This window comes from Calidris pugnax, unplaced genomic scaffold (genome assembly GCF_001431845.1).
Source record: "Calidris pugnax isolate Ruff unplaced genomic scaffold, ASM143184v1 scaffold63, whole genome shotgun sequence".
Lineage (NCBI taxonomy): Eukaryota > Metazoa > Chordata > Aves > Charadriiformes > Scolopacidae > Calidris > Calidris pugnax.
In genome coordinates, this window is record NW_015090852.1 from 2,003,500 (window position 1) to 2,029,945 (window position 26,446).

Below are 26,446 nucleotides of genomic sequence, written 5' to 3' on the forward strand. Positions count from 1 at the left end.
GGGCTCGGGGGGGTGCATGGGGGGGAAGAGAGTAAGTGGGGAAGACCCCCTGTATTGTGGTTACTGGTTCTGCTCCGCTCCAGCAGCTGGGGTGGATTGGTGATGGCCGGGTGCGAGGCTGAGCCGGGGATGCTGCGCTCCCCGTGAGCAGGGGGAGTCAAAACCCAAAGGGGTGGTTTGTGCCCCCCACCACAGAGGGCTTTCCTGGGGGGCCAGCCTGCGCCCACCCTCCTGCCGCGAAGAGGTTAAGGCCAGGCTCCCCGAAGTGACTGCCTGAGCTGATTATTTTAATCAGGGGGATTAGGGCCATGGCCAACGGGGAAGGCAGTGCTGGAGCAGGGCTGTGCCCTCCCATAGCCCATGGGTCCCCCCTGCAGCTGGGGGGCTGGGGGGAGACCTCCTGGAGGGAAGGGAAGGCAGCAAGGTGGCAGGGGGTCGTCCCAAACCTACCTGTGTTGGCATGGCGGAGGGGTTTACACCGCCGGGGAGCGGAGGCAGTGCCTGCCTCGGTTTCCCCATCCACCTGATGCAAAGTGCTGCCTCAGCTAAACCAGTGCCTGAGCTGTGGGGGGGCCAAGCCTCCCCCCAGAGCATCCCCATTGAAGGGAGCAACACCCCATCCTCCTGCCCGCCTGTCCCCCCCAGCACGGTGTCCAGCCCTCCTGTGAACGGAGGCCGGGCTTGGTTTTCTCTGGGCAGAGCAGCCCCGTCGTCACTGTTAAACCACGTCTAATCCCTGTTATTTTTTCCTAATCCCACCCCCCTCCTCCCCATCACGGGGGCCGCAGGGCCTTTGTCCCCGGGCAGGAGCTCGAGCTGAGCCCGCGGCACGAGCAGGCCAAGCAGCTGCTGCAGCGCGCCCGCATGAAGGCTCGGACGAACCCCCTGCGCGCCAGCCACGACATCCTCCTCCTCCCCACCGCCGCCGCCACCCCGCGCCCCAGGTCAGTGCCGGACCCCCGGGATGCATCCCTCATTTCCCCCCCCCTTTCCCCCAACCCCGGCTTTGTTGCCGCCACGGTGCTCTCGGGGGGTACGTGTGGATTTGGCATGTGTGTAGGGCATGCAGATGGGTGTGCAGCTGACCTGAGCATCCCCCTGGCTCGTATTTAGGAATAGTGTGACCAGCAGAAGTCTGGAGGTGACTGTCCTCCCCATACTCAGCACTGGTGAGGCCACACCTGGAGTACCATGTCCAGTTTGGGGCACCTCAATACAAGAGAGATCTGGAGGTGCTGGAGCGGGTGCAGAGGAGGGCAACGAAGCTGGTGAAGGGCCTGGAGAATAAATTGTACCAAGAAGGATGGAGGGAGCTGGGACTGTTTAGTTTGAGGAAGAGGAGACTTGTGGGGTGACCTCATCATGCTCTACGACTACTTGAAGGGACGTTGTAGAGATGTTGGTGCTGGTCTCTTCTCACAGGTAATCAGTGATAGAACAAGAGGGAATGGATTCAAGCTGCAACAGGGTAGGTTTAGACTGGAAATTAGGAAGAAATTCTTCACAGAAAGAGTGATCAGACACTGGAATAGGCTGCCCAGGGAGGTGGTTGAGTCACCATCCTTGGATGTGTTTAAGAGCCATTTAGATGTGGTTTTGGGGGATATGGTGTAGGGAACTTTGTAGAGTAGGGTAGATGGTTGGTCTCGATGATCCCAAAGGTCTTTTCCAGCCTAGATGATTTGATGATTCTATGATCCCCCTGCCCCCCCGGAGCATCCCCTTGCCCTGCAGGAGCATCCCCCTGCCCGGGGTGTGGGTGAAGTCTTCGCAGCACAGTATTTGGGGGATGTTTAATTGTGTTTAACAGCAAGGCAGAGGCATTAATGGCGCGTTAACCGGCTGGCTGGGAGGACTGTGTTTCCCCAGCTGGTTGGGCAGTGCCTCCTTGGTGCCTGGAAGGCTGTACCCGAGCCGCCGCTCGCCGTGTGTGTGCCGGGTCATGTGCGAGTCGGTGTTCCCAGACTGATTAACCACACACCTCGGCGCAGGGGAAGGAGATGGAGGTCGGGTGGTGGCAGTGGGGCACGGCTGAAATCCCATGACTTCAGCTTCGGGCAGCCCGGGAGGGGAGCAGGGCTGTACAACACGGGGTGGGCTTTCCTCCTGCTCCATCTTCCTCACTGGTTTTTCCCCCCACCTCCTGCCCTGCTTTCCTGAGGGAGCCGGGCGGCCCTCACAGCTGGTCCATGTCTGTCCGTCTGTCTGTCCCCACGCCAGCGAGGCTGAGCCGGGGATGCTGCGCTCCCCGTGAGCAGGGGCAGTCAAAACCCAAGGGGGTGGCTTGTGCCCCCCACCACGGTGTGGCACAGAGGGCTTTCCTGGGGGGCCAGCCTGCACCCACCCTCCTGCTGCGAAGAGGTTAAGCCCAGGCTCCCCGAAGTGACTGCCTGAGCTGATTATTTTAATCAGGGGGATTAGGGCCATGGCCAACGGGGAAGGCAGTGCTGGAGCAGGGCTGTGCCCTCCCATAGCCCATGGGTCCCCCCTGCAGCTGGGGGGCTGGGGGGAGACCTCCTGGAGGCTGTCCCCCCCGGCATGGTGTCCAGCCCTCCTGTGAATGGAGGCCGGGCTCGGTTTTCTCTGGGCAGAGCAGCCCCGTCGTCGCGGAGGGGTTTACACCGCCGGGGAGCGGAGGCAGTGCCTGCCTCGGTTTCCCCATCCACCTGATGCAAAGTGCTGCCTCAGCTAAACCAGTGCCTGAGCTGTGGGGGGGCCAAGCCTCCCCCCAGAGCATCCCCATTGAAGGGAGCAACACCCCATCCTCCTGCCCGCCTGTCCCCCCCAGCACGGTGTCCAGCCCTCCTGTGAACGGAGGCCGGGCTTGGTTTTCTCTGGGCAGAGCAGCCCCGTCGTCACTGTTAAACCACGTCTAATCCCTGTTATTTTTTCCTAATCCCACCCCCCTCCTCCCCATCACGGGGGCCGCAGGGCCTTTGTCCCCGGGCAGGAGCTCGAGCTGAGCCCGCGGCACGAGCAGGCCAAGCAGCTGCTGCAGCGCGCCCGCATGAAGGCTCGGACGAACCCCCTGCGCGCCAGCCACGACATCCTCCTCCTCCCCACCGCCGCCGCCACCCCGCGCCCCAGGTCAGTGCCGGACCCCCGGGATGCATCCCTCATTTCCCCCCCCCTTTCCCCCAACCCCGGCTTTGTTGCCGCCACGGTGCTCTCGGGGGGTACGTGTGGATTTGGCATGTGTGTAGGGCATGCAGATGGGTGTGCAGCTGACCTGAGCATCCCCCTGGCTCGTATTTAGGAATAGTGTGACCAGCAGAAGTCTGGAGGTGACTGTCCTCCCCATACTCAGCACTGGTGAGGCCACACCTGGAGTACCATGTCCAGTTTGGGGCACCTCAATACAAGAGAGATCTGGAGGTGCTGGAGCGGGTGCAGAGGAGGGCAACGAAGCTGGTGAAGGGCCTGGAGACTAAATTGTACCAAGAAGGATGGAGGGAGCTGGGACTGTTTAGTTTGAGGAAGAGGAGACTTGTGGGGTGACCTCATCATGCTCTACGACTACTTGAAGGGACGTTGTAGAGATGTTGGTGCTGGTCTCTTCTCACAGGTAATCAGTGATAGAACAAGAGGGAATGGATTCAAGCTGCAACAGGGTAGGTTTAGACTGGAAATTAGGAAGAAATTCTTCACAGAAAGAGTGATCAGACACTGGAATAGGCTGCCCAGGGAGGTGGTTGAGTCACCATCCTTGGATGTGTTTAAGAGCCATTTAGATGTGGTTTTGGGGGATATGGTGTAGGGAACTTTGTAGAGTAGGGTAGATGGTTGGTCTCGATGATCCCAAAGGTCTTTTCCAGCCTAGATGATTTGATGATTCTATGATCCCCCTGCCCCCCCGGAGCATCCCCTTGCCCTGCAGGAGCATCCCCCTGCCCGGGGTGTGGGTGAAGTCTTCGCAGCACAGTATTTGGGGGATGTTTAATTGTGTTTAACAGCAAGTCAGAGGCATTAATGGCGCGTTAACCAGCTGGCTGGGAGGGCTGTGTTTCCCCAGCTGGTTGGGCAGTGCCTCCTTGGTGCCTGGAAGGCTGTACCCAAGCCGCCGCTCGCCGTGTGTGTGCCGGGTCATGTGCGAGTCGGTGTTCCCAGACTGATTAACCACACGCCTCGGCGCAGGGGAAGGGAGATGGAGGTCGGGTGGTGGCAGTGGGGCACGGCTGAAATCCCATGACTTCAGCTTCGGGCAGCCCGGGAGGGGAGCAGGGCTGTACAACACGGGGTGGGCTTTCCTCCTGCTCCATCTTCCTCACTGGTTTTTCCCCCCACCTCCTGCCCTGCTTTCCTGAGGGAGCCGGGCGGCCCTCACAGTCCCCACACCAGGGAGCCCAGCGGGAGGCCGAGCGTCACCCCGCGGGACGGTGGGAGCCTGAGTGACTCGTCGAGCGGGGAGTCCAGCTGCGGGCGGCCCCGGAGGCCCCGGGGACCTTCCCCGTCCCGTGTCCGCTTCGAGGACGAGTCGGCCCGCGACGCCGAGGTGCGGTACCTGGAGCGGCTGCAGCTGCGGCACCGGCGGGCACTGGGCTCGGCCCTGTCCTCCCCGGATCCAGCCGGCAGCGGGCAGCCGGGCGACGGAGCCGGCCGGCCCAAAGCCCGAAGCGGTGACCTGGTGGCCGGGGGCAAGTGCAGCGCCTGCGGCTCCTTCCTCGGTGCCACTTCCAGCCGGGGCGTGGATACAACGGCAGCCACCGACGCAGCCCCGAGCATCCCTGCAGCACCGGGAAGCATCCCAGGGGAGAGCGGGGGGCTGAGCTCTGCCAGGCTGGAGCCCAAAACCAAGACTCTGGGCCCCCGGGGGTCCCCGCTGTGGATCCTCCCCTCCCGGCAGCGCATCCACACCGAGAAGATCAAGGAGACGTACATCGGGGATGTCACCTACATTGATGAGGTGGACTCAGCCCTGGAGAGCACTGACACCTCTGACGGCTGCCGGACGGACAGCGAGGAGGCAGGACCCCGCAGCCCCCACCCGAGGGGGCACAGGGATCCCCGGGCTCGTGGGCACAGGGCCCCCCATCCTGCCCCACAGCTGGAGGCGAGACCCGGGAAGGGGACGTGCGTGGCTGGTGGTGGCCCCTGTGCAGGGGACGGGGTCTCAGGTGGCACCACAAGCCAGCCGGGGGCTGTTTGCCCCCTGCCACTGGGCAGAGCTGGCAGCCGGGAAGAGGGGGACCCCCACCAACATCTGGGGGACAGCGAGGGGGTGGGAAACACCACTCGTCCCCCACAGCAGCCCAGTGAGCCCCCGGACCCCTCCTCGCAGCCGAGGACCATCACTCCGATGCCAGGCACCCACCTCCCCGCTCCCCCCACCACCAAAAAGGCCTCCTCCCAGGTGCCTTGCAGGAAAGCCCTCTTCTCCAGTGGCAGCCGCCGGGCATCCAGCCAAGGTGCCCGGGGTCCAGAGCCTGATGGTGGGAGCGCTGGGCCTCCCCAACCAGGGGGCAGGGCAGGGCCGGGGGAGCGGAGGGGTCCCTGCGGCCCCAGGTGGCTCCCAGGGAGCCCCCTCCGTGCCTTGTCCACCAACAACTGCAACAACACCCACGGGCAGGACCCACCGGGGATGGGCAGAGGTAAGAGACTCGTGCTTGGCTGGGGGGGGGTGTGCTTGGGGAAGTCCCCAACAAGGCAGGGGTGTGACTGTCTCGCTGTGGTTCCAGGGGCACCGTCGCAGCCTGTCACCCCTGCACCCCAGGAGGCTGCTTGTCCACCCAGGGGAGCTGCAGGGATGCCTGGAGGGCAGCAGCATCCAGCCGGGAGTGTGGCACACGGGTGAGTGAGAGCGAGGGACCATCGGCATCCTGCACTGCACAGGGGGTGCTGCATCCCTCAGCATCCCTCCTCGGACCAGCAGGATGATGCCAGGCTGAGCCCCCCCGCCCCAAAACAGTTCCTGGTGGGACTCTTGCCTTTTGGCACCAAAAACCTCCCCAAAACTCAATGCAAAGATGCCAAGTGGAGCTGCGTTTCACCCCGCAGCTGGTTCCGTGGTGGTGGTGGTGCAGCTAACGTGATGGCGGGCAGCCCTTGGAGGGGTTTAGCTCAGTGCCAGGTTCTTTCCTTTTGGGAAAAATCCGCTGCCGACCCCAAGGCTGCCTTGGGGCTCCCCAAACGTGATCCCACCCGATCTGTCCCCCGGGCGCAGCTTGTCTCAGCCTGGCAGGAGGGTTCAGAGGTGGTGCTGGGTCTTTCTAGCCCCTTGGTAGGATGCAATCCCATCAGGCAGAGAGCGAGGGAGGTGTGAAAGGTGTTATGCCCCCAAAATTATGGGGAAAACAGGTAAGGAGCCCTTCAGGTCGCTTTGGTTCGTGAAATCCATCCTTTGTGTGTGCTGGGTTAGTGGCTGGGGGGAGGTGGGGTGGCTGCACCCCACTGTGCTGTGAGGCTCAAACGGAGAAGGTGGGTGCAGGATGCACCCCCAGCCCCGAGGTAGCTGCTGGCCGTGCTCCCCCAGGGCGCGTGGTGGACGGCCATCATTCCTCCTCCCTGCAGGGAGCCGGGGCAGCCAGCGAGCCGCAAGGGCAGCAGCGCTTCGGCCTCGGGGCTGAAGAAGCTCCTGTGCAGCCTGAGCCAGAGCACCAAGCAGCGCCTGGGCCGCTTCCGCTGCTACAGCATGGAGCAGCTCCCGGCCCCCGGTGGCACCCCCCCAGATGGCCCCGGCATGAAGAAGTCTCCCTCCCTGCAGTCCCTGCGGCTGGTGAGCTTGAGATGGTCACCCCATGGTGGAGGTGTCCATGGGGAGCTGGAGGGGGTGATCCAAGAGGAGGAGGGGTGCTGGGCTGGGGTGAAGCCTTCCTGCGCATCACTTTATGGCTCCAGTGGTCCCGGGGGTGGGGGGTGCATGTGCCATCCCAAATCTGCTGGGTTTGAAAAGCCCAGGGTGGAAGAGGAGCTGAGGGGAGACCTTATCGCACTTTATAACTACCTGAAGGGGGGGTGTAGAGAAACAGGGGGCGATCTTGTCTCCCAAGTCACAGGAGATAGGACAAGAGGAAATGGCCTCAAGTTGCGCCAGGGGAGGTTTAGATTGGATATTAGGAAAAATTTCTTCATGGAAAGGGTTATCCAGCATTGGAATAGGCTGCCCAGGGAAGTGGTTGAGGCACCATCCCTGGAGGTGTTCAAAAGATGGGTTGACATGGTCCTCAGGAATATGGTTTAGTGGTTTTTTTGTTGCTTATTTCTTATTTATTTTCTTGTCAGGGTTAGGTTGATGGTTGGACTAGATGATCTTTAAGGTCCCTTCCAACCTAGATTCTATGATTCTACAAAGGGGGAAGGAGGGAGTGAGGTGGGGAGGTGGAAGAGCAGATTTTGGGAGGGGGGAAGGAGGGAGTGAGGGGGGAGGTGGAAGAGCAGATTTTGGGAGGGGAGATGAGGTCATTTGGTTTGGGGTCATGGCTTGTGTGTCCCACCCAGCTGAGCAGCGAGATGTCTCCCCGAGAAACCCCACTCCCTGGGCGGGCATCCTGGCCCGGAGTGAGGGACCCTCCTCAGCAGTGGTTTGGAAGGGGCCCTGGTGGGGGGATAGAGGGTGTGGGGTGCCCCCCACTCGCAAGGTACATTGGGGTGCGAAGGGCTGTGGTGCTGCATGGCTTTCGGAGTCATCCCCACCTCAGCTGGGCATTTTTCCCCAGGTGTCACCCTTCTGCCAGCCACGAAAAGCCGCCTCCATCCAAAGCCTGCACCCCCTCCTGGGCAAGGCGTCCCGTGCCAGCGCCTACCTCCTGCCCCAGACCGTGGCCGACAGGTAGGACGGGACTCGGGACATCCCTGTCGTGGCTGGGAAGGCTGTTTTGGGGTCCTTGGCCGTGGTGGGGGGCCCCATCACTCTATCCCTGGCAGCTTCCTGGGCTCCCTGCTCACCCTGTCTCCCCTCTCCCCGCAGGAAGGGGGACTCGGGGCCGCGGCGCTCGCTGAGCGTGGAGGACATCGGGGCGCCCGGCCGGCTGCGTGCGGTGGGGCGCGTGGTGGAGGTCTTCCCCGATGGCACCAGCCAGCTGGAGCTGCAGCGGCCCCCACATGGCGCCTTTGGGTTCTGTGTCACCTCTGGGCACGGCCGGCCTGACACAGGTATGGTGGGCTCATGGAATCACATGGGGTTGGAAGGGACCTCTGGAGATCATCTAGTCCTAGCCCCCTGCCAAAGCGGGTCCACCTAGAGCAGGTTGCACAGGAACATGTAGAGCCTGTTTAGAAAGGCCTGCAGTGACAGGATGAGGGGCAATGGCTTCAAGCTGGAGGGGAACAGATTTAGACTGGAGATTAGGAGAGGGTTCTTCACTGTGAGGGTGGTGGAGCACTGGAACAGGTTGCCCAGGGAGGTGGTTGAGGCCCCTTCCCTGGAGATATTCAAGGAGAGGCTCGACGAGGCCCTGGGCAACCTGGTCTAGTTGGGGGTGTCCCTGCTGACTGCGGGGAGGTCGGACTAGATGACCTTTGGAGGTCCCTTCTGGCCTGGGCAATTCTATGATTCTATGATTCTATGTCCAGGTAGATTTTGAATGTCTCCAGAGAGGGAGACTCCACCACCCCTCTGGGCAGCTTTTTCCAGTGCTCTGCCACTCTCACAGTAAACAAGTTCCTCCTCACGTTTAGGTGGAACTTCTTATACTCAAGTTTGTGCCCGTTTCCTCTTGTCCTGTCACTGGGCACCACTGGGTCATCCCAAAGCATCATGTGAGCCTCAGGGGAGGCATGGCACGGCCCCTCCGTGGTGGCACTCGTCTCTCCCTGGGACCAAGCTTGGGGACAGGCAGTAGGGTGGACACCCAAAGGGGTGATGGTGGATGGGGAGATGCTGCTACGTGTGGCTTTGGCCACGCACAGTCCCGTGTGTCCATCAGCCCTTGGCTTGGGACACCATAAGGCCACCTGTGGTGAATTTGCTGCTGTGCATGGCCCAGTGTGCAGCCCCTGGGGGGCACAGCCCCAGCCATGGTTTGCAGGGCAGTGGGCTCACCCACCCCCATGTCCCTCTCCACAGGTGTCTACGTGCAGGAGATGGCGGACGCCGGCACGGCCAAGCTGTACGCGGGGCTCCTGGGCGTGGGGGACGAGATCCTGCAGGTCAACGGGGCGGCCGTCTCGGGGCTGGGGCTGGCCCGCATCCGGGAGCTGCTGCTCCAGGCGGACACCCTGTCCCTCCGCGTCCTCAGGCACCGCCCGGCGCCCCGGTAGCCCCGGCACGGCTCCCGGGAAGCCCATCGGGAGAAGGAGGATGTCCCACCACCATCCCGGGATGCCGCAGGATGGCACAGTGTTGGACCAAGTTGCCCTGCGGTGCCAGGGGACCTGCACTGCTCTGGTGGGGGCAGGTGGGCTTCCCTGAGGCAGAACAGGACCAAGGACCATGCCCAGACAGCATCCAGTGTCTCCAGGAGATGCCCCAAGTGTGGGGACAGGGGACAATGCCATTGAGCCAGGGTGGGCTGTCCTGCTGGGCACTGGGATGGCCAACATGGGGATGCCCCATCCCTGCATCCCCAGAAGACATGGGGTTCCCAGCCACCGCTGGAAATCTGCACCCAGGAGCTGGTGGGTTGCTTTTTTTTTTTAAATTATTTTTAACTTGAAAAAAAAATATATCTATCTATGTAATAATGAAACAGTGGCTTTGGCTTGTGGGCTGTAGGGAGGGTGGTGGTGTGTGGTTATGGGACGCTTGGCCCAGAGGGATGGGACATGCCCCAGTCCGGGGGCTGCTGGTGGGTGTGGGGTCTGTGTGGTGGGGGTGCATGTTGGGGGGGGTGCCTTCATGTGGGGCTGAGCCCCCTTGGAGCCGGTGTCACCAAGTGGGTGGCTTGTTCGGGGTGCTGAAGGCATGTCCTGGCTGTGGGGCAGCAGGGGGTGGCACAGCCTTGGGACAGGAGGGGCTCCCTGGGGTCTGAGGACCCATTTGGGAAATTAGGGACGGGGGGGGACAACACCTGTCCCCCAGGACAGGGGAGAAGGGGGGCTCTCCCTATTGCCACCCCCAGGCAGGTTGTGTTTTGGGGGTGGTCTCTGGGTCCTTGCTGCCTGGTTTCCATGGCCGTTGCTCTACCAGTGGCTACTGATGGTGGTGCAGTACTGGGGGGGGGAGTCTGCTGCCCACAGTGCCCTTCAAAGAGCAGAACAACCCCCCCTTTTCCCTGCTCTGATAAGTGGCATGGTGGGTTGGGGGCATGGGGTGACGGGGCTGCCCTCCTCTTCCTACAGGGACATTTTTGGGGACACCCCCACAGGTGTCCATCACTAATGACAGAGGGGGGTCTGTGCTCCTGCTGCTGGGTCTGGGGGGGGGAATTTCCTTTTTTCCAGCTGAGGAAGGGGAAACCGATGCTGCTGTGCAGGGAAAAGCCTCCCCAGCAAGCAGAGGAGGCGCGTGCACTGGGTAGGGGGGGGGGTCTGGCGCCCTCCCACTGGCCACAACAGCTGCCCCCTGCATGGTGGTGCCCCCCACATCTGGGCAGCAGCTGCCTGCAGCGCAGAGGGGACCCCAGAAACTGCTGCTTATGCCTTAAAAGCCAGGAGGGTGATGGCAGGCAGATGCTGGTGGGATCTCATTCCCCCCCTCTGCTCTGCACTGGTGAGGCCACAACTGGAATAGTGCATCCAGTTCTGGGCTCCCCAGTTCAAGAGGGACAGGGAACTGCTGGAGAGAGTCCCACAACAGCTGCCCCCTGCATGGTGGTGCCCCCCACATCTGGGCAGCAGCTGCCTGCAGCGCAGAGGGGACCCCAGAAACTGCTGCTTATGCCTTAAAAGCCAGGAGGGTGATGGCAGGCAGATGCTGGTGGGATCTCATTCCCCCCCTCTGCTCTGCACTGGTGAGGCCACAACTGGAATAGTGCATCCAGTTCTGGGCTCCCCAGTTCAAGAGGGACAGGGAACTGCTGGAGAGAGTCTAGCGTAGGGCAACCAAGATGAGGAAGGGATTGGAGCACCTCCCTTATGAGGAAAGGCTCAAAGAGCTGGGGCTCTTTAGCCTGGAGAAGCGAAGACTGAAGGGAGACCTTATTTATGTTTATAAGTATCTAAAGGGTGGGTTGAAGGATGTTGGAACCGGACTGTTTTCAGTGGTTTCCAGCAATAGGACAAAGGGTAACAGGCTCAAGCTGGAACATGGGAAGTTCCACTCAAATATGAGAAAGAACTTCTTTCTGGTGAGGGTGATGGAGCCCTGGAACAGGCTGCCCAGGGAGGCTGTGGAGTCCCCTTCTCTGGAGACCTTCAAGACCTGCCTGGATGCCATCCTGAGTGATGTGCTCTAGGTGTTCCTGCTTCAGCAGGGGAGTTGGACCAGATGATCCCTTCCAACTCTGACAATTCCATGATTCCATGATCTTTTCCTGCTACCCAGCGCCAGGAGATACCCACCTCCACCCCTCCATCCTTGTCCCCAGGCAAGGGTCACTGCGAGAAGGACGGGTGATCTCTGCTGTGCCACGCTGGGCACCAGCAATGCATTTATTTAGTGTCAAAGGGAGGGGCACCAATAACAACAGAAAAAAAAAGCAAATGTACACAGGAAAAGGGACCGAAGATGACAGTTTGGTGGCTCGCGGTGATGCCAGCAGCTGGGCCACCCTCCGGGAAGCACGCCGGACTAACGACGGAGCGGTCCTGCACGGAGTCATTCCCGGAGGATGCTGGACCATGCCAAAAATACTGCGGGGATCAGAGGTGTGCAAATACCAGCCAAGGGCAAAGCCCTGCTCAGACTCGTGCTCCCGGGAAACCTGCTCTTGGAGAGGTATAAAGCCCAAGGAGCCGGGCAGACACTGCGACAGGAAAGGGGGGGACACCTCGTACGTCTCACAGCAGAACCAAAAGAAACGAGGTGCTCTGCCAGGACAAAGAGCAACTGCTGAAATAATTAGTGCTAAGGGCACATGTGCGTTAACGAGAGCGGCCGCCCAGGCGTTGGTGGGGGGGGGAGCTTGGTCTCACCCCCCCCCTCCCCGTCGGTGCCCGGCGGCGGAAGGCACGGTGCCGCCGGCTGTCAGCGCCCGGTGCCTGCTGGGGAGGGGGCAAGGGGGGGTCACACAACCGTTTGAAAGGAAAGGAGGAGTGTTCAGTCTGGGCTAAGCATCCCGGAGGTAAAGCCGTCGGGGGGGGGGGGATGATGCATTTTCAGCAGAAGTCTTAGCGTCAGCACCAATTAACTTCCTCCCCCAGCCCCATCTGAGACCCAGATGGGAGGTGGAAGCCAGCCTGTCCCCAGTCTTTCCAGTGTTTGCAACTCAAATACGGGAGCAGGCTTTGCTAAGAAATACTTTTTGCTTTCCTAAAGAGTCACCCCGTATTCTGCAAGTGGTGTTTGCAGCACAGACCCCCCGCCGTCTGCATTTCTCCCCAGTTAATACTGCCAGGGGAGCTCTCTTCACCACATTTTTGGTCTCGACCACCTGGCTAACTCCTAATTCACTGTACGAGGGAGACAAGGAGGCTATCTGACACTGCTGAGGGCAACTCCAGTGACAAACAGCTCAAAGGTAACAAAAGGACTGGGAAACAACACAGAAACATGATCTAGCTTTGAATCTCCAGCCTTTCGGTTGCTTACAACAGAGGTGTCTAAAAAATAGCAGTTGGGAAAAATTAAGACGTCCTATTTACAAGTTCATATGCACTTAAGATACATAATTGAGCCCCATTCCGCTGGCAATGCCTCTTGTGCACTCGCAGACAGAATGTGGCTCAAATGGTCATCAAAAAAATCCTTTAAAGTTCCTCATCGTTTTTTTCTTTTTTTTTCTTAAAAAAAATAAGTTATTTTAGACCTGACAAATCACTTGCCAAATGGAAGCAGCTGTTAAACAGAAGCAGTTACTCGGTTATACAAGGGCAAAGAAAGCATCAGTCAATGAGCTTTAGAGGCTTGTATAACGAAGGAGGCAATCCTAAAAGCTTTAAGAAACTGACTCTCTCCGGCTAATGGTTGTTTGCCAGCTCTCAGCGACCATCAACACCAAGTTTAAAGCTCTGGGGTTTCCAATTGTGCTGAGGACAGGACACTTCACCCTATGGCTCACCTGCACGTAAGCTTCTGCCAAGGGGTGGTGATGTGGATGCTCTGCTGCAGGCTCACCCTGGCATCTGGGTGGCAAGAAGGTGGCGGTGGGAGGAAGGCAGCGTGGGGCAGGAGGAGTTCAGCTCCTCTCCCTCACCGTGGGGTTTCACGTCACCGCTCCTCCTGGTAATGCTTTTGGCTGGCAAGCACCCGCAGCCTGGCAAGGCGGTTTGTAATGCTCAGTGAGTTAATTAATTTCCTCCCCACACCCCCCCCAAAAGTCCCATCCTCCCCAGGGCTCGCTGCTCTGTGTCCGCATCCCACTGCAGGGCGGCTTGGAACCGCTGCGACCAGATCCTACCTGCACCGGGTGGAAGCACAGGGGACAAGTCCCCCTTCCAGCTGCCCAGGTCCAGACCTGGAGCCCAGGTCCAGATGGCACCACACCGGGGGAGAAGGTAGCTCCAGTCCTCCACCCCCTCTCCCCAGAACCAGGTGAGATGCCGGCAGAGCCGAGCTACAGTCCTCAGAGGAGAATGGTGAGAGCTGGGCCGCGGGTTTTCTTGCCTGGGGGATCTCTGTGGGCGGACGGAAACAGTGAGAGTTTCATTTCCCCGTGTTACAGGGGTGAGGGGGGCGGGGAGGGGGCGTCCGAGGAAGTTCAGTTCATCACAGGACGAAAAACAGGATGAGCACCACCAGCAAGATGACGAAGAGGATGATAATCGCACACCACTGCCGTCGATCTGGAAGGAAAAGGAAGGATCAGTCTTCCTGCTTTAACAGGGAAGGAAAATTGGGGGAGAGCTTTTCCTTGCTGTACTGCTAGGAGCCCAATTTAAGCTTAAAAAAAGCCATAAAAGGCCAAAGCAGCAGCTCCTTTGGCAGAGTGCCCCGCTGCAGCCCGTGGGGCAAGAGCATTTCTCCTCCAGGACACATCTGGTTTTGGGGAGAGCTGAGGGCATTTTGAAGCTTCTCGCCAACCAAATTCAAACAGATTTGATAAGCCAGTTCAAAAGCAATCAGGAGGAGCAAGCAGAGCTGCTGTGTGTTGCTGCTCACTCGTGGAGTAACCTGTTTGCTAGAAGAACAAGCAGCAGACTGGTGAAAGCTGCCCGAAACAGCTCTGCTGGGAAGAGCTTGTGGCAGCTTCCCTTAGGAGAGTGCTGGGAATGAGGTTAACCCTGGACATCTGTACATCTTGCTGTCCCCACGCACGCTCTGCAGAAGCTCAATGTTGCCATTGCCTCTGAGAGCTGCTGTCTGTCCACGGCCACGTCTGAGGTAGCAGAGAGAAAGCTCCTGTGAGATGATGGTGCAGCAGCAGGGACAGGGCTACTGGCACCCCACAACTTCTGGGCACAGCAGAATGCTCTTTCCCAACTCTCAGAAGCACTCTGCAATGATGGAAGCCTTTTTCCCAGGGGAAAGGGGAGATGATACACAAGGCTTGCCAGCGTTTGTGCTGCTACTGGTGACGCCAAGTGTGTTCTCAGCACTCCAAATGGTCTCTCCAGGGCCGTATTTCCACAACCTCATAAATCCCCCGGCCAGCCTAATCCCACAGAGTAAGAACACTGCTCCTCCCCACTCGCTGCTGCCTCCACAAGCCACCCGAGCACCCCCGGGAGAGGGGTGAGGGCGGAGGGGACCGGCGGGCGCCCCGCCAGCGCTCGGAGAGGAGAGCCCAGCCGTGCCGAGCCGTGCCGGCGGCGGGGGACTTCCCGGCAGGCACGCAGGTCTTCCTGTTTGCTCTGCCCGCGGCGCCCCGCCAGCCCACCAGCTTCAGGCACAGCCTTATAAGGACTTTTCTTGTGGGTTCAGCCTCCCCCTCAGCGCAGAAAATCGCCTCTTTCCTCTGCCAGCTGAGAGATACCTCGGACCGACAACAGGCCCGCGGGCCGAGCAGGCACCAGCAGCCCGAGGGCAGGTGGGATTTGGGAAGGGGCAAGTGTTTGGTGTGGGGGAAGCTGTGCTCGGTGGCAAGTGTTTTATGGCACCTTGAAAGCTTTTGTTCCCCAGGCAGCAAAGGAAACTGCTGCAGAGCTTCCCCTCCTACCATCTAGAGGGGGATTTTCCCACCGTGGCAGTAGCAGCATAAATAGAAAGGCATCTGTAAATAAAACAAAGGACAGGCTGCAGAGCAGTGTCTGGGCAGGAGCAGCTGCAGGGCTTGGAAATCTTCCCCCCTCTTTCAAGCACCCAAGATGTGCTCCCTCCCCCTCTGCTCGATGGCTGTCGGTGGGTGGGAGCTTGGAGCATCCCAGCCTGAAGATCCGAGGGCTTGTCTCTCCCTTTCCAGGACTGGATCCCAGTTCCCAGGACCTACCACTCGTCATGTGAGAGACTTTGGCGAGCTTCTTCATGACGTTATCAAGCCGCGACTGAGTGCTGTCCAACTCATGGGAGAAGTCATCCAGCATCCTGGGGACAGAGAAGCATGGCACTTGTCAGCAAGGGGCACATCCCTTTGGGACCCTGCAATGTGAGGAGTGGGGGTTTTCCTCTTCACCTCATGAAGATGATTCAAGGATTGGAGCATCTCCATTATGAGGAGAGACTGTGAGAGCTGGGACTCTTTAGTCTGGAGAAGAGAAGGCTGAGGGGAGACCTTATCAATGCCTACAAGTATCTCAAGGGAGGGTTGAAGGAGGAGGGAGCCAGACTCTTTTCAGTGATTCCCAGTGAGAGGACGAGGGGCAACGGGCACAAGTTGGAACATAAGAGGTTCCACTCAAATATGAGGAGAAACTTCTTCACAGTGAGGGTGACAGAGCCCTGGAACAGGCTGCCCAGGGAGGTTGTGGAGTCCCCTTCCTTGGAGATTTTCAAGACCCGCCTGGATCCAGTCCTGAGTAACATGCTCTGACAAGCTCTAGGCAATCCTGCTTTAGCAGGGGAGTTGGACTAGATGATCTCTATGGTCCCTTCCAACTCTTAAATTCAGTGAAATTCATTTATAAACTGTGATTAGCAGAGACTGGTTAGATAGACCTAGATGCCAGCTTGGACTTTAAATCTCTCTTCTTGCTCAGGGCTTGCAGTTGAAGCTAAAATCTTGTTCCAGTCATGTATCAAGCAGGAATGAGATTCGCAATTGCTTTTAAGGTGCTTTTTAAGCCCTGAGTGGAAGTTACCCCTCTAATTCCTCCACACAGCGACTGTAATGAATTTGAAAGCCTTCCTGAAGCTGTGCTTTGCCAATGCCAAGAACCCATTCGAAGACAAAGGAGCACACCCAGAATCAAGGTACCAATCCAATCGCCTCCAGCCAGTGGGACTTTAAAGCTTAATATGTTCAAAAGGACAGCTTCCTTCACTTGGAGTTCTAGGGCACTTGCTAAACCTTCATTCAGTGGGGAAAAAGAAAGAATTGTAAAAAAGCTCATTGCAGTAGTTATCTGCTACTGTCTAGCAAGCACGTGATGATCTGGAAAACAGCCACACCACACTGATCTGCTTCCACGAGAGCAGAAGACTCATGCTGCAAGACTTCATACCGGAGGTGGGTTTAAAGTTCCTCTTCTCCACCAAAGATGACAGACACCACTTCACAAGGGACATAGCCCTCCAAACTCCTCTCAGGCAAACAAGGAAGGATTTTAGGCATAAACCCTTCAAGCTCTCTGGAAGTGGTAGCTGTTTGACTGCATAACTGGAAACTTTATGCACTTGTTTGGAAAGGACAAGAACTGGGAAAGAAATCTAATTTAGATGTAAATGATGGATGCAAATTACTTTGTGAGCTACCCTTTAACCCTTTGCGTGGGTGAGGGTTATTTTTAGCTTTAACTATGAATAGCAGCTCTGTGTGCTGCCTGTTTCAGAGCGGCGAGGCAGAGCTGAGAACTCCTGGGTCAAGCAGTTATCCAGGGGCAAGCACAAAACCCTGTGGAGTGGGAAAGTGCCCAGTATCCCCTTTACACAGCACCTCCCTCCCTCATCTGTTCGCTTCTGCTGGCTGCCTGAAGGCAAGGAGCTAACTGTGTGCCTTAGGGGGGAGTGTGTAAAAAGGAGAGAGAAGGAAAAGTAAACTGGCAGCTAAGCCTGCCCTAGGTGTAGGCTTTCAAACGAACAACGCTGCGGTTGGATCCGTGCAGGCTGCAGTAAGAAATGCCTTCCACTGCCTAAAAATCAAAGGCTGGCTAGGAGAGGCTGCCTGAGGGACTAGTAAATTCAAAGGCCCTAACTGGGGCAGAGATACGTGTGTGAGGACCTCCCGCTGTGCTGCAGCCAGCCCCGTACTGTTTTTCCGGCGCCGCGTCTCACACTTACACTGCTTGCTCCTCCAGCTCCCCGCCAATGCGCTGGGACATGTTCTTCAGCACCCCGATGCTGCCAGAGACCAGCTCCAACTGCTCATCTTGCTGCTCTACAATCAACTGGGGCCAAAGAGAAGGGAAACGGGCAATTACAGATCTGCCGCCTCCTGCAGCTGGATCCAGAGCCAGCCCATCCCAGACTCTTGCTGCTCGGCCAACATCAACTGTGGGGCCTGGGCAGAGACCTAAGCCACCAGGAATGAAGACCACGTTCCTAAGAAATGCTGGAGAAGCGACAGCCGCAAGGAAGTCTCCCCGGCACGGCATCCCCGTGGCACAGCAGGGGATGACATCCCTGGAAATCCAGCCTCAGCTCAGCCATGCCCCCTCCCTTCCCAGCTAAAGCAACTCTTGAAAGCCACGGGGGCTGGTCATCAAAACCTCTGCAAGACCCCAGCCAGCAGCAGATACGGCAGCGGGCACCAGGGAAGCCACACTGATGCTGTGCCTGGAAAATGCAACGTGGAACATGGTGCAGCTAACAAGGGATTAATGTGAGTAAAAGGCTGTTGCAGCTTCTACAGCTAAAAATAGCAAGCCTGGCTCCTAAATGCGCCAAAGGAATAGGTGTGCTGATATTTTAAGTCATTTTCAGGGCACAGTCACACTAAGGATTAGATTTACCCTAGTTACCTACTTCTGAATCTATTTATCTTCCTCGAGTCACCAGGTAAAACTTGTCTGAAAGCCAGGGCGGCGTCAAGGGTCAGGAGCTTTAGCAGAGTTTGCTGCCTCTGAGAAGCTGCAGAGGGCTGCAGACAGAGGGCTGTTTAAAGGCCCGTGTTTGGGTGGGCTGCTGCCTGGGGGTCTGCACTCTGCCCGGGCACTTCTCCAGATGAACTGCCCCAGTGGCAGGGAAACACCTTGCCAGGGGCTCTCGCAGGTCCAGAGAGGTGATTCTGCCACTTTCCTCTGCTCTGGTGAGACCTCACCTGGAGTATTGTGTGCAGCTCTGGAGCCCTCAATATAAGAAGGACATGGACCTCCTGGAGAGAGTCCAGAGGAGGGCCACAGGGAGGATCAGGGGGTTGGAGCACCTCTGCTACGAGGACAGGCTGAGGGAGCTGGGGGTGTTCAGCCTGGAGAAGAGGAGGCTCCGGGGAGACCTAATAGCAGCCTTCCAGTACCTGAAGGGAGCCTACAGGAAGGCTGGGGAGAACCTGTTTAGAAAGGCCTGCAGTGACAGGACGAGGGGCAATGGCTTCAAGCTGGAGGGGAACAGATTTAGACTGGAGATTAGGAGAGGGTTCTTCACTGTGAGGGTGGTGGAGCACTGGAACAGGGTGCCCAGGGAGGTGGTTGAGGCCCCGTCCCTGGAGATATTCAAGGAGAGGCTGGATGAGGCCCTGGGCAACCTGGTCTAGTTGGGGGTGTCCCTGCTGACTGTGGGGGGTCGGACTAGATGACCTTTGGAGGTCCCTTCTGGCCTGGGCAATTCTATGATTCTATAACAGTGCAAAGCCCTCACCCAGGCTTTCTCACGAATCTCATGTTGACAAAGGCAGGAAAAGGAAGCAGGCACGTGCTCCTGCTCCTAGCCTGTTCTGATGAAGATGCACACAAACAACAGCAAACATCAGCTCGTTTTTTTAAGCAGGGGAAGTTGCATAAGAGAAAGGGGCTTTTTTCTGTGTTTGCGACGTTTCTACTCTTCCAAGGATTTCAACAATCCTTGTAGTATTAAAGCTCAGCGTGCCACATCTTCCACATCATGTTCTTTGCCTTCTGTACAGAGCAGAAGACCCAAGGCTTAAGAGTTAAAAACTTTGTGCCACGATGCATCCAGAGCTGTGCTACACGGGAAATGCGTACATAGGTGAGGGCTGTCAGGCTCCTGGATCCAGACGAGCCAAGGACTGGATTAATTTTCTTTTTTTTTGGCTCTTGCAGCCCGTATCTCATCCCCCTGGCACCCATTTGGCAAGCAAAGCTATTTAGTCTGCACGGTGCCAACTGCCTTACCTGTTGTTGAGCTTGCTGCTCCTCGATGAAGTGTGAATTTGCTAATTGCAGCTCCCGGTCCAGACGGCTGTATTTGTCAGGTCCAGAGCTCCAACTCTGACTCCCGCTTTCTCCCAGGAGTGCCTAAAACAGATGCAGAGAGCCCTTAGCAACGCTCTTGTGTCTGCTCACAGCTTGTCTACAGTGTGTAGTGGGAAGGCAGATGAGGCAATACTCCTGTACACATACATACAGCATCGTTTTCCTCCAGCTCTACTGCTACTCAGCTAGACTGCTGTCAAAAAATAAATTAACGCCAAAATGCCAGGCTGAGAAGTCTCTGCAGCCTGATATTGCAGATACACCTCTCCAGCAGCAGGAGAGCTGGAGTACAACCAACAGATTGTGCACGCAGGAGGTCTTCTGCACAGCACAAAGGCCCAGCAAAGGTCTGCTCAAGAGGCAGCACTTTGTGCTAGAACATGTAAGCTGGGAATTATTCAGATATATTGTGCTAACAGATGTATAGCTCGAACTGAACGCTGTCCTACTAATGACAGGGGCTTAAGAGGGTCTGGATAAAGTACTTAACCAGTTGAGCTGAGAGTAAAACAGTGCAAAATACAACCACAGCAGTGCTGTATGCTCGTGTTCTTTGATTCAGGCTACCTGTTCTTCCAGCGTGCTGTTCAGTTGCCAGCACACAAGATTACACTTGCTACCTGCTCTACAACCTGAAGAGAGAAGCTTGTGCAAAGCCTGCAGAGATGTGGCTTTCCAGCTGAGTAAGTCTGGTCCCTGGAAGGGGTATAACATACATTACAGCCTGGAGAAGAGGAGGCTGAGGGGAGACCTTATTGCTCTCTACAACTACCTGAAAGGAGGGTGTAGAGAGATGGGGGTCGGTCTCTTCTCTCAAGTCACAGGTGACAGGACAAGAGGAAATGGCCTCAAGTTGTGCCCGGGGATGTTCAGGCTGGATATTATGAAAAATTTTTTCACTGAAAGGGTTCTCAGCCATTGGAATGGGCTGCCCAGGGAGGTGGTTGAGGCACCATCCCTGGAGGTGTTCAAAAGACGGGTTGATGTAGTGCTGGGAGGTATGGTTTAGTGATGATGCTCCTTGTTTGTTGTGTGGGTGTCTATTTTTGTCAGTTAGGTTGACGGTTGGACAAGATGATCTTTAAGGTCCCTTCCAACCTAGAAGATTCTGTGATAAATGACAAATGCTGGAGAATGAACGTGGCCTGCAGGTGAGGACCTGCACCCTGCAGCACTACGAACGAGTTAGGGGAGGGGTCTGTCCACCAGCAAGGCCTTGGAGGCAAGGCTGACTCATAAGGAGACCATCTCACAGCTTCTGGCTGTGGGCAGGGGGGGGGACAAAGGAGTATTTGTGAAGAACAGCAAGACAATGACCAGGCTGCTCCAGCAGGCTAAAACCAAGACAGTCTCTACAGTTCATCCACCTTACAAGGATCAAGGAAAGCTGATGGACTGACCGTGCAGGAAGCCAGCAGGATACCTGCCTTCGAGACACTGAGGAAGCTCCTGGTTCTCTCCAGTTTGTGGCAAGTACAGCTACTGGTTATTTAATGCAGTGCACTAGTTTTGCTACAACTTCAATAGAAAGGCCTCTGTTTGCCAGCCTGAGCCTGTGAGGGTCAGGTTGCCACCAGCCAGCCCCTCAGACACAGAGGCAGGCTGGAATAGCTGCTGCAGGCCAGGCCAGCACAAGCTTGGCAGTCTGGAGGGAAGGCAAGGGGCTGGGGAAGGGAGAGGAAGACGGCAAGGGGAAGTCAGTTTTCCTGACCAGATGTTGCCGTGCGAGCCGGGCCATATGGTCTCCTGCAGCTAGCAGGAACCTCGCCCAAAGGAAAGCAGCAAAACGCAGAGGCAGCTACAGACTTGTTTGAGCAAGGGTGTAAGGGACTTTGCTTCTTCAAGTGTTTGCCAAGCACGTCCATTAACCCTGTAACAAGCTCAGGAATCAGCTCGGTGCTTCTCGGTAGCTTGTTGCAGTTTGTCATTTTTGCCACAAGTGGTAAGACTGATGCAGCCAGATAAGTTAATTGGAGGAAATGCACACCAACTTTTAGGGAGGCAGCTCTGGAAGTCAGCCCTAAGATCTCCTTACAGCCTCCTCGTCAGCCGGGGAGGAGCACAAGCTGCATCTATTTCTATTCCTTAGATTACAAGTGCAGACAACCTGAGACTCCTTGAGCTCCTTCCATCTTCTTACATGGCTAACTATTACAAGAGGCAGCTGTGTGAAAGGATATTGCAGCATCTTGGCTCCTAAATACAGCAGAGCACAGGATTACATTCACTGACATGGATTCTGTTCCTCCCGAGGAGGAGGGAGATTCCCCCCCCCTTCTGCAGAATGATGCAACACTGACAGTTGTACACAACCAGATCAGAAGACAGAGACAGATGGCAAGTGCTGACACTGCTTTGAGAGACAGGTTTGGAAGGGGGCAGCAACAACGTGCCTGTGAGAATCAGCTCCCTCAGGTCAGCAAAACAGACACGGGTCAAACTCACAGCTTTGCTACAGCGTGCAAGCCCCTTCCCCAAACCAAAGTTTATAAGGGGGATGAACTACAGACAGGATATATATTGTAATATCAGCTTTTACACAGTTTGGATCAATGCTGTGTGCTCTACCTGACGATGTAGGGCCTCCAAGGAAGTGAAAATGGAAGTTTCACTTAACACATACCTTAAGGTGCTAGCTGCCAGAGCTGATAAATCCTCCTTTTTCCCTAAAGTACCAAACGGCCACTGCATTCACTTAACTTGCCTGTTTCTGGTTCTCACCTGTCTGTTTTTCCTCTCAGCCAGTGCTTGCACGGAGGAGTTTGACATCTGATCCTTCATGTCCTGTTTGTTCAATGAAAGAAGAAGTATGTGAGCATCAGATTTGAGGCGACAGGCAGTTTCAGGGTGCTGCAAGGCTTCGTTAGGGGGAGTGAGGGAAGGGAGATTTTTCTTTGAAAATGCACAGTTTTGAACAGTCTGAAAGGATATTGCAGAGAGCTTCACTGCACTTCATCATTTTACTAATACTAGAATTAACAGCAATGGGATATTTTGAAAATATTCCTTATCTACTACTCATTGTGCTTCACTACAGCTAGAAACACTGCATCAAAACTAGTGTTCCCACTGATAGACTGTAAGGAAGAGCCATGTTCTTCAAGGCCTTGAAAGCCTCTAAACCCCTGCACTTTATTGCCAGTTGCACCTGGTTTTATATTGAACAGGATGAGTTAGATTTCCTGTCCTGTGCCCATCCTCTCTGACTGTGCCTATGTTTTGTCTTTAACTAAGTTTTAATAATTTAAGTTTTGCTGCTGAGTTCCTGTAGAAGATTGTCAACCACATCATAACGTAATCTAGTTTTTACAGGGTAGATTAGCAAGCAGTCAATATGATCTAACAGGGGTTGATCCACCAGCACAATTCTGATGTCACCAGAACATTTTAGGTATGTTTTACTGTTAAGAGATGTGCAATACATCACCTAAGAGCACCAGATCCCACTCGGTTACTTCTCCCTACCCTAATGCACATGCTGGTGTGCAGCACAAACTCCCCCATGTAAACTGAAGTCAGCTACGTAATGCCACTAATGCATTTCATTTAACAGTAAGAGACACTGCTCCAAAAACCCATTAGGCAGCAGTTTTCAGCCAGGAAAAGAGGACCACAGAGCAGGCTTGCTTCATCCTGCTTGTCTGGGGAGGCTACACCAAGGGCAAGGTGGCGAGCACACGCCTGCTACCCAGGGCCAGCATGGTTTTGGGATCAGTTCCCAGGCAGCAAGCCTTAGGAACTGCATCCAGACTGCAGGACTGCAGGTAGGGTAACACGCTTGCTGCCAGCCACAGCATTGCATTTTGTGAAGGAGGAACGTCAGAGTCATGAGGGACAGCAGAAAGTAAGCTACACTCAGTGTAGCTATTAATAGGGAGAAAACTTCCTAACTAGCAGCCTGTTACCAGGCAGTGAAGCTTTTGGGAAGATGTTTCTTCTCTATTTATTACCACCGAGTTGTTAAAATCCTCCTTTGGCTTCTGAAGTGTGAGCTTAAACTAAAAATAAATAAATAAATAAAAATTCTTCCTCAAGTTAAAAATAAATCTAGCGGTTGTTTGGACAATTTGCAGCAGTAGGAAGTTGAAGTCATGTCAATAACCAAGGCTTTAACCATCTGTCAGTGTTCAAAGTGGACTCAAAGTTTTTGAGAACTAGTGCTACAAAAGCACAGGACAGTTGCAATTTCCTTCTACTCTGAAGGGAGGCTCCAGCCTCCCCTGCATTGCAGCGGGGTCTTTACTCTTTCTTCCCAGTTTCTACACGTTCCTGGGCTTGCTGTTGCAAGAGAGGTGTGAAGACCTAAAGGGGCAGCAGCAGCAAAGGAGGGTATGCCATGGGGCACCTCCACCCCTGCAGCCCCAGGAGGGAGCACACGAGGAAGAGGAGGAAGCCCGAGAGAGCAGGTAGCAGGTTTATTCTCTGCTCTCCACTTCACCACGGAAATGGATGCAAACTTTCCTCTTTTTTAACCACCTAATCACTCCCCCTGCCTTCCACCCCACTCTCAACCCCAAGTCCACGTTCCTTACCCGGACCACCTGCCGCGTGCTGGTGATGAAGGCTTTCCTGATGCCCAGCTCCGTCGCATCGAGGTTGAATTTCCGTGGATTTGCCTCAACGATGCGTAGGCAGCGAGTCAAGGAGTCCCCGTTAGCGGTGGTGGGTACGGCCACAGATACACAAACCCTGAGCCCACCTCACCAGGGCTCTACCAAGAGGCAGCTTTCCATCGTACCATGCCTTTTCCCAAAATTTGATTAGCAAAGTACGAAACATTGGAGGGAAAAACAGGCACGGCAGGAATGTATTGTGCAGCGTGAAGCTTCTCTCTTGCATTTTTTTGGTTCTCTGCACAGCGCTTTCTGGAGTATTCAGATGAACACAAGGGAAAAGGAGTATTTCTGGAAGCCAGCCTAGAGTACGACCGACTACAGAGAGATCCGAATTCATAGGACGCAATAGGCTTTCTGGAACAAAGCGTCTTAGAATATACCTTGTCAAAAGCAAAACAAAAAGGCAAAAGGCAAATCTTTTTGCTGAACACATTTGCCTTAATTTCTCATTTGCAGTTTGAGAAAAGCCAATGCAAATGCGAAATTCAACCCTCAACAGTCCCAATTTCTGCAAAAAAGTAACTAGTGGGAAGCACTGGTACTGGGCTATTTAGTACGACTCAGGAACTGCACACCCCTACCTCCAAAGAGCCACATAAAGGATATTAATTGTTTCATCCAAGTCTTCCAGGTCCCACTCGATGCTCCGCAGGTTATTCCTGAGCTCATTAGTGGTCCAGTCGATTTCTTCTCTTGTGGCGATGGAGGGATCTTGCAAGAGCTCCGTCCACCTCTGGAAGAGCCCCTGGGCGGTGTTCACGGCTTTCTGCACCTCCCTGCACCCGGGGTGATCAAACAGAAGCCAAGGGATTATCATCAGTTGCTCTGCAGCACTCACAGCGGGGCAGCCCAACATCCAGCCGAGTAGGGAAGCCCCACTTTCTCCCAAACATCTTTCCTTCAAACCATTTTCAGTTTATTTTGTAAAATAAGGATTTGCCCTACCTGCTGGACAATCCTGTCCCTTGTTGCAGCACCAAGTGCTGAGCAACAGCAACTTACAGGTCACCTATTAATGAAGGGACCTATTTCTTTAGGGGAGGTTTCTGCTGAGTGTCATACAGGCAAGCCAGGGCAGAGTGTCTGAACAAGGCTGCTCTCTGGCAATTAATGTTGTTTCACATTTCTCTCAACAGCTTTCCTCTGAAGACTCTTGGCTACCTAGGTAAGATACCCCAGGGGCACACAGAATTACAGGAACTGTCCCCACAATACAGTCAGGCCAGACTGTTGAGTGCAGCACTGTTTATTTTAATTTAACATAAAAAAAAAATCCACACAGCTCTACTACACCGGCTGAGGGAACAGAAGTCTTTTCTGCTGCTCTAAGCTTTTTGGAGACGAGCGCATTCACAGCATGGGAAGGCAGGCTTTGCTGACAGCACTGAACGCTGCTTTGATGGTTTGGGGCAAGTGGGTCTGTAAGTTTGGGTTACAGTGTCTGTATCTACAAACTCTGCAGTCCTGAGCCCTGAACCACTCCTCCAGGTTACCTGGAAGCCAGGATGAGGGACACAGGTGAGAGCAGACTTTGCTGGTGTGAAAGGTGACTATCAGGAGTCCAAGAACTTGCACACAGCATCCACATAAGATGCAGGTGTTTATCCTCCATGAAAGAAAGCAGGTTACCATGGAGGGAAGCCCAGGACAAATGAACTGAGCCCACACTCTGCAGAGGGGCCAGGACTGTAGCTCTCTTTGTTATACACCATGGCCTGAAGTATGAAGTACTCCACTGTCTGAGTCGCAGTCTCTTGGCATCCTGACACATGTCCCTCCTCTTCTCGCACGCCCACGACTCCGAGTCTGCCACATCTAATGCCTTAAAGTCAGCAGCCCACACCAAGGATCGAGAGCTTCATTCCCTCCACTGCTTGCTAGGGAAAGTTTTGAATTTTTTTTCTGTCTGGGCATACTTGGGGAAGTACCCACATGCAGGAATTTAAACCAGAGCCTGATGGCCTCTGATGGGAGGAGTTATGAACTCCAGGAAAGCAATCTGAACCCAACAGGGACAGTCTCCACCAATTCCCACTACCACCCCAACCTGCTGGGTAATAATTAATGCTGGGAGCAGCAGCACATCCCCTCTCCCCTCCCAGCATAGCACAGGAACCTCTCTGGAAAATTTGACAGGATGTTCACTCCCCACCCACGGCGACAAGGATTTTTTCCCCTTAGCACCAGGTCAACCTGGCAGCACGACTCACTTTCCCTGGCAGCACCAGCATCCCTCCCCACACCTCTTACACTCCCATGGCTTTCCCCACTGCCCCCCTAGGAGGGGGTTGGGTTGCTCCTCAGCACTGTTTCACTGGGACACAGAATCACAGAATCTTCTAGGTTGGAAGGGACCTTAAAGATCATCTTGTCCAACCGTCAACCTAACTGACAAAAATAGACACCCACACAACAAACAAGGAGCATCATCACTAAACCATACCTCCCAGCAC

The 26,446-nt window shown here is 55.6% G+C and overlaps 2 protein-coding genes across 2 annotated transcripts in view; one reads left to right on the top strand and one right to left on the bottom strand.

Moving 5' to 3' along the window:
• The window catches only part of KIAA1614 (KIAA1614 ortholog), a 12,743-nt gene extending 3,192 nt beyond the window's left edge, over positions 1-9,551 (top strand). The window contains exons 4-11 of the mRNA XM_014943330.1: positions 789-944; positions 2,932-3,087; positions 4,339-5,588; positions 5,676-5,787; positions 6,508-6,712; positions 7,653-7,765; positions 7,904-8,088; positions 9,002-9,551. Of these exons, the coding sequence (XP_014798816.1) occupies positions 789-944; positions 2,932-3,087; positions 4,339-5,588; positions 5,676-5,787; positions 6,508-6,712; positions 7,653-7,765; positions 7,904-8,088; positions 9,002-9,195 (2,371 nt within the window). The 3' untranslated portion in view covers positions 9,196-9,551. The remainder of the gene's footprint in view (positions 1-788; positions 945-2,931; positions 3,088-4,338; positions 5,589-5,675; positions 5,788-6,507; positions 6,713-7,652; positions 7,766-7,903; positions 8,089-9,001) is intronic.
• Positions 9,552-11,426: 1,875 nt separating this feature from the next.
• On the bottom strand, positions 11,427-24,878 carry STX6 (syntaxin 6). Its single transcript, XM_014943578.1, has 7 exons — positions 24,600-24,878; positions 23,910-24,004; positions 22,099-22,161; positions 19,297-19,419; positions 17,288-17,394; positions 15,342-15,436; positions 11,427-13,758 (listed from the first exon to the last, which is right to left on the bottom strand). The coding sequence occupies exons 1-7, from the start codon at positions 24,847-24,849 to the stop codon at positions 13,682-13,684; spliced, it is 810 nt and encodes a 269-aa protein (XP_014799064.1). The 5' UTR covers positions 24,850-24,878; the 3' UTR covers positions 11,427-13,681.
• Positions 24,879-26,446: the final 1,568 nt, after the last annotated feature.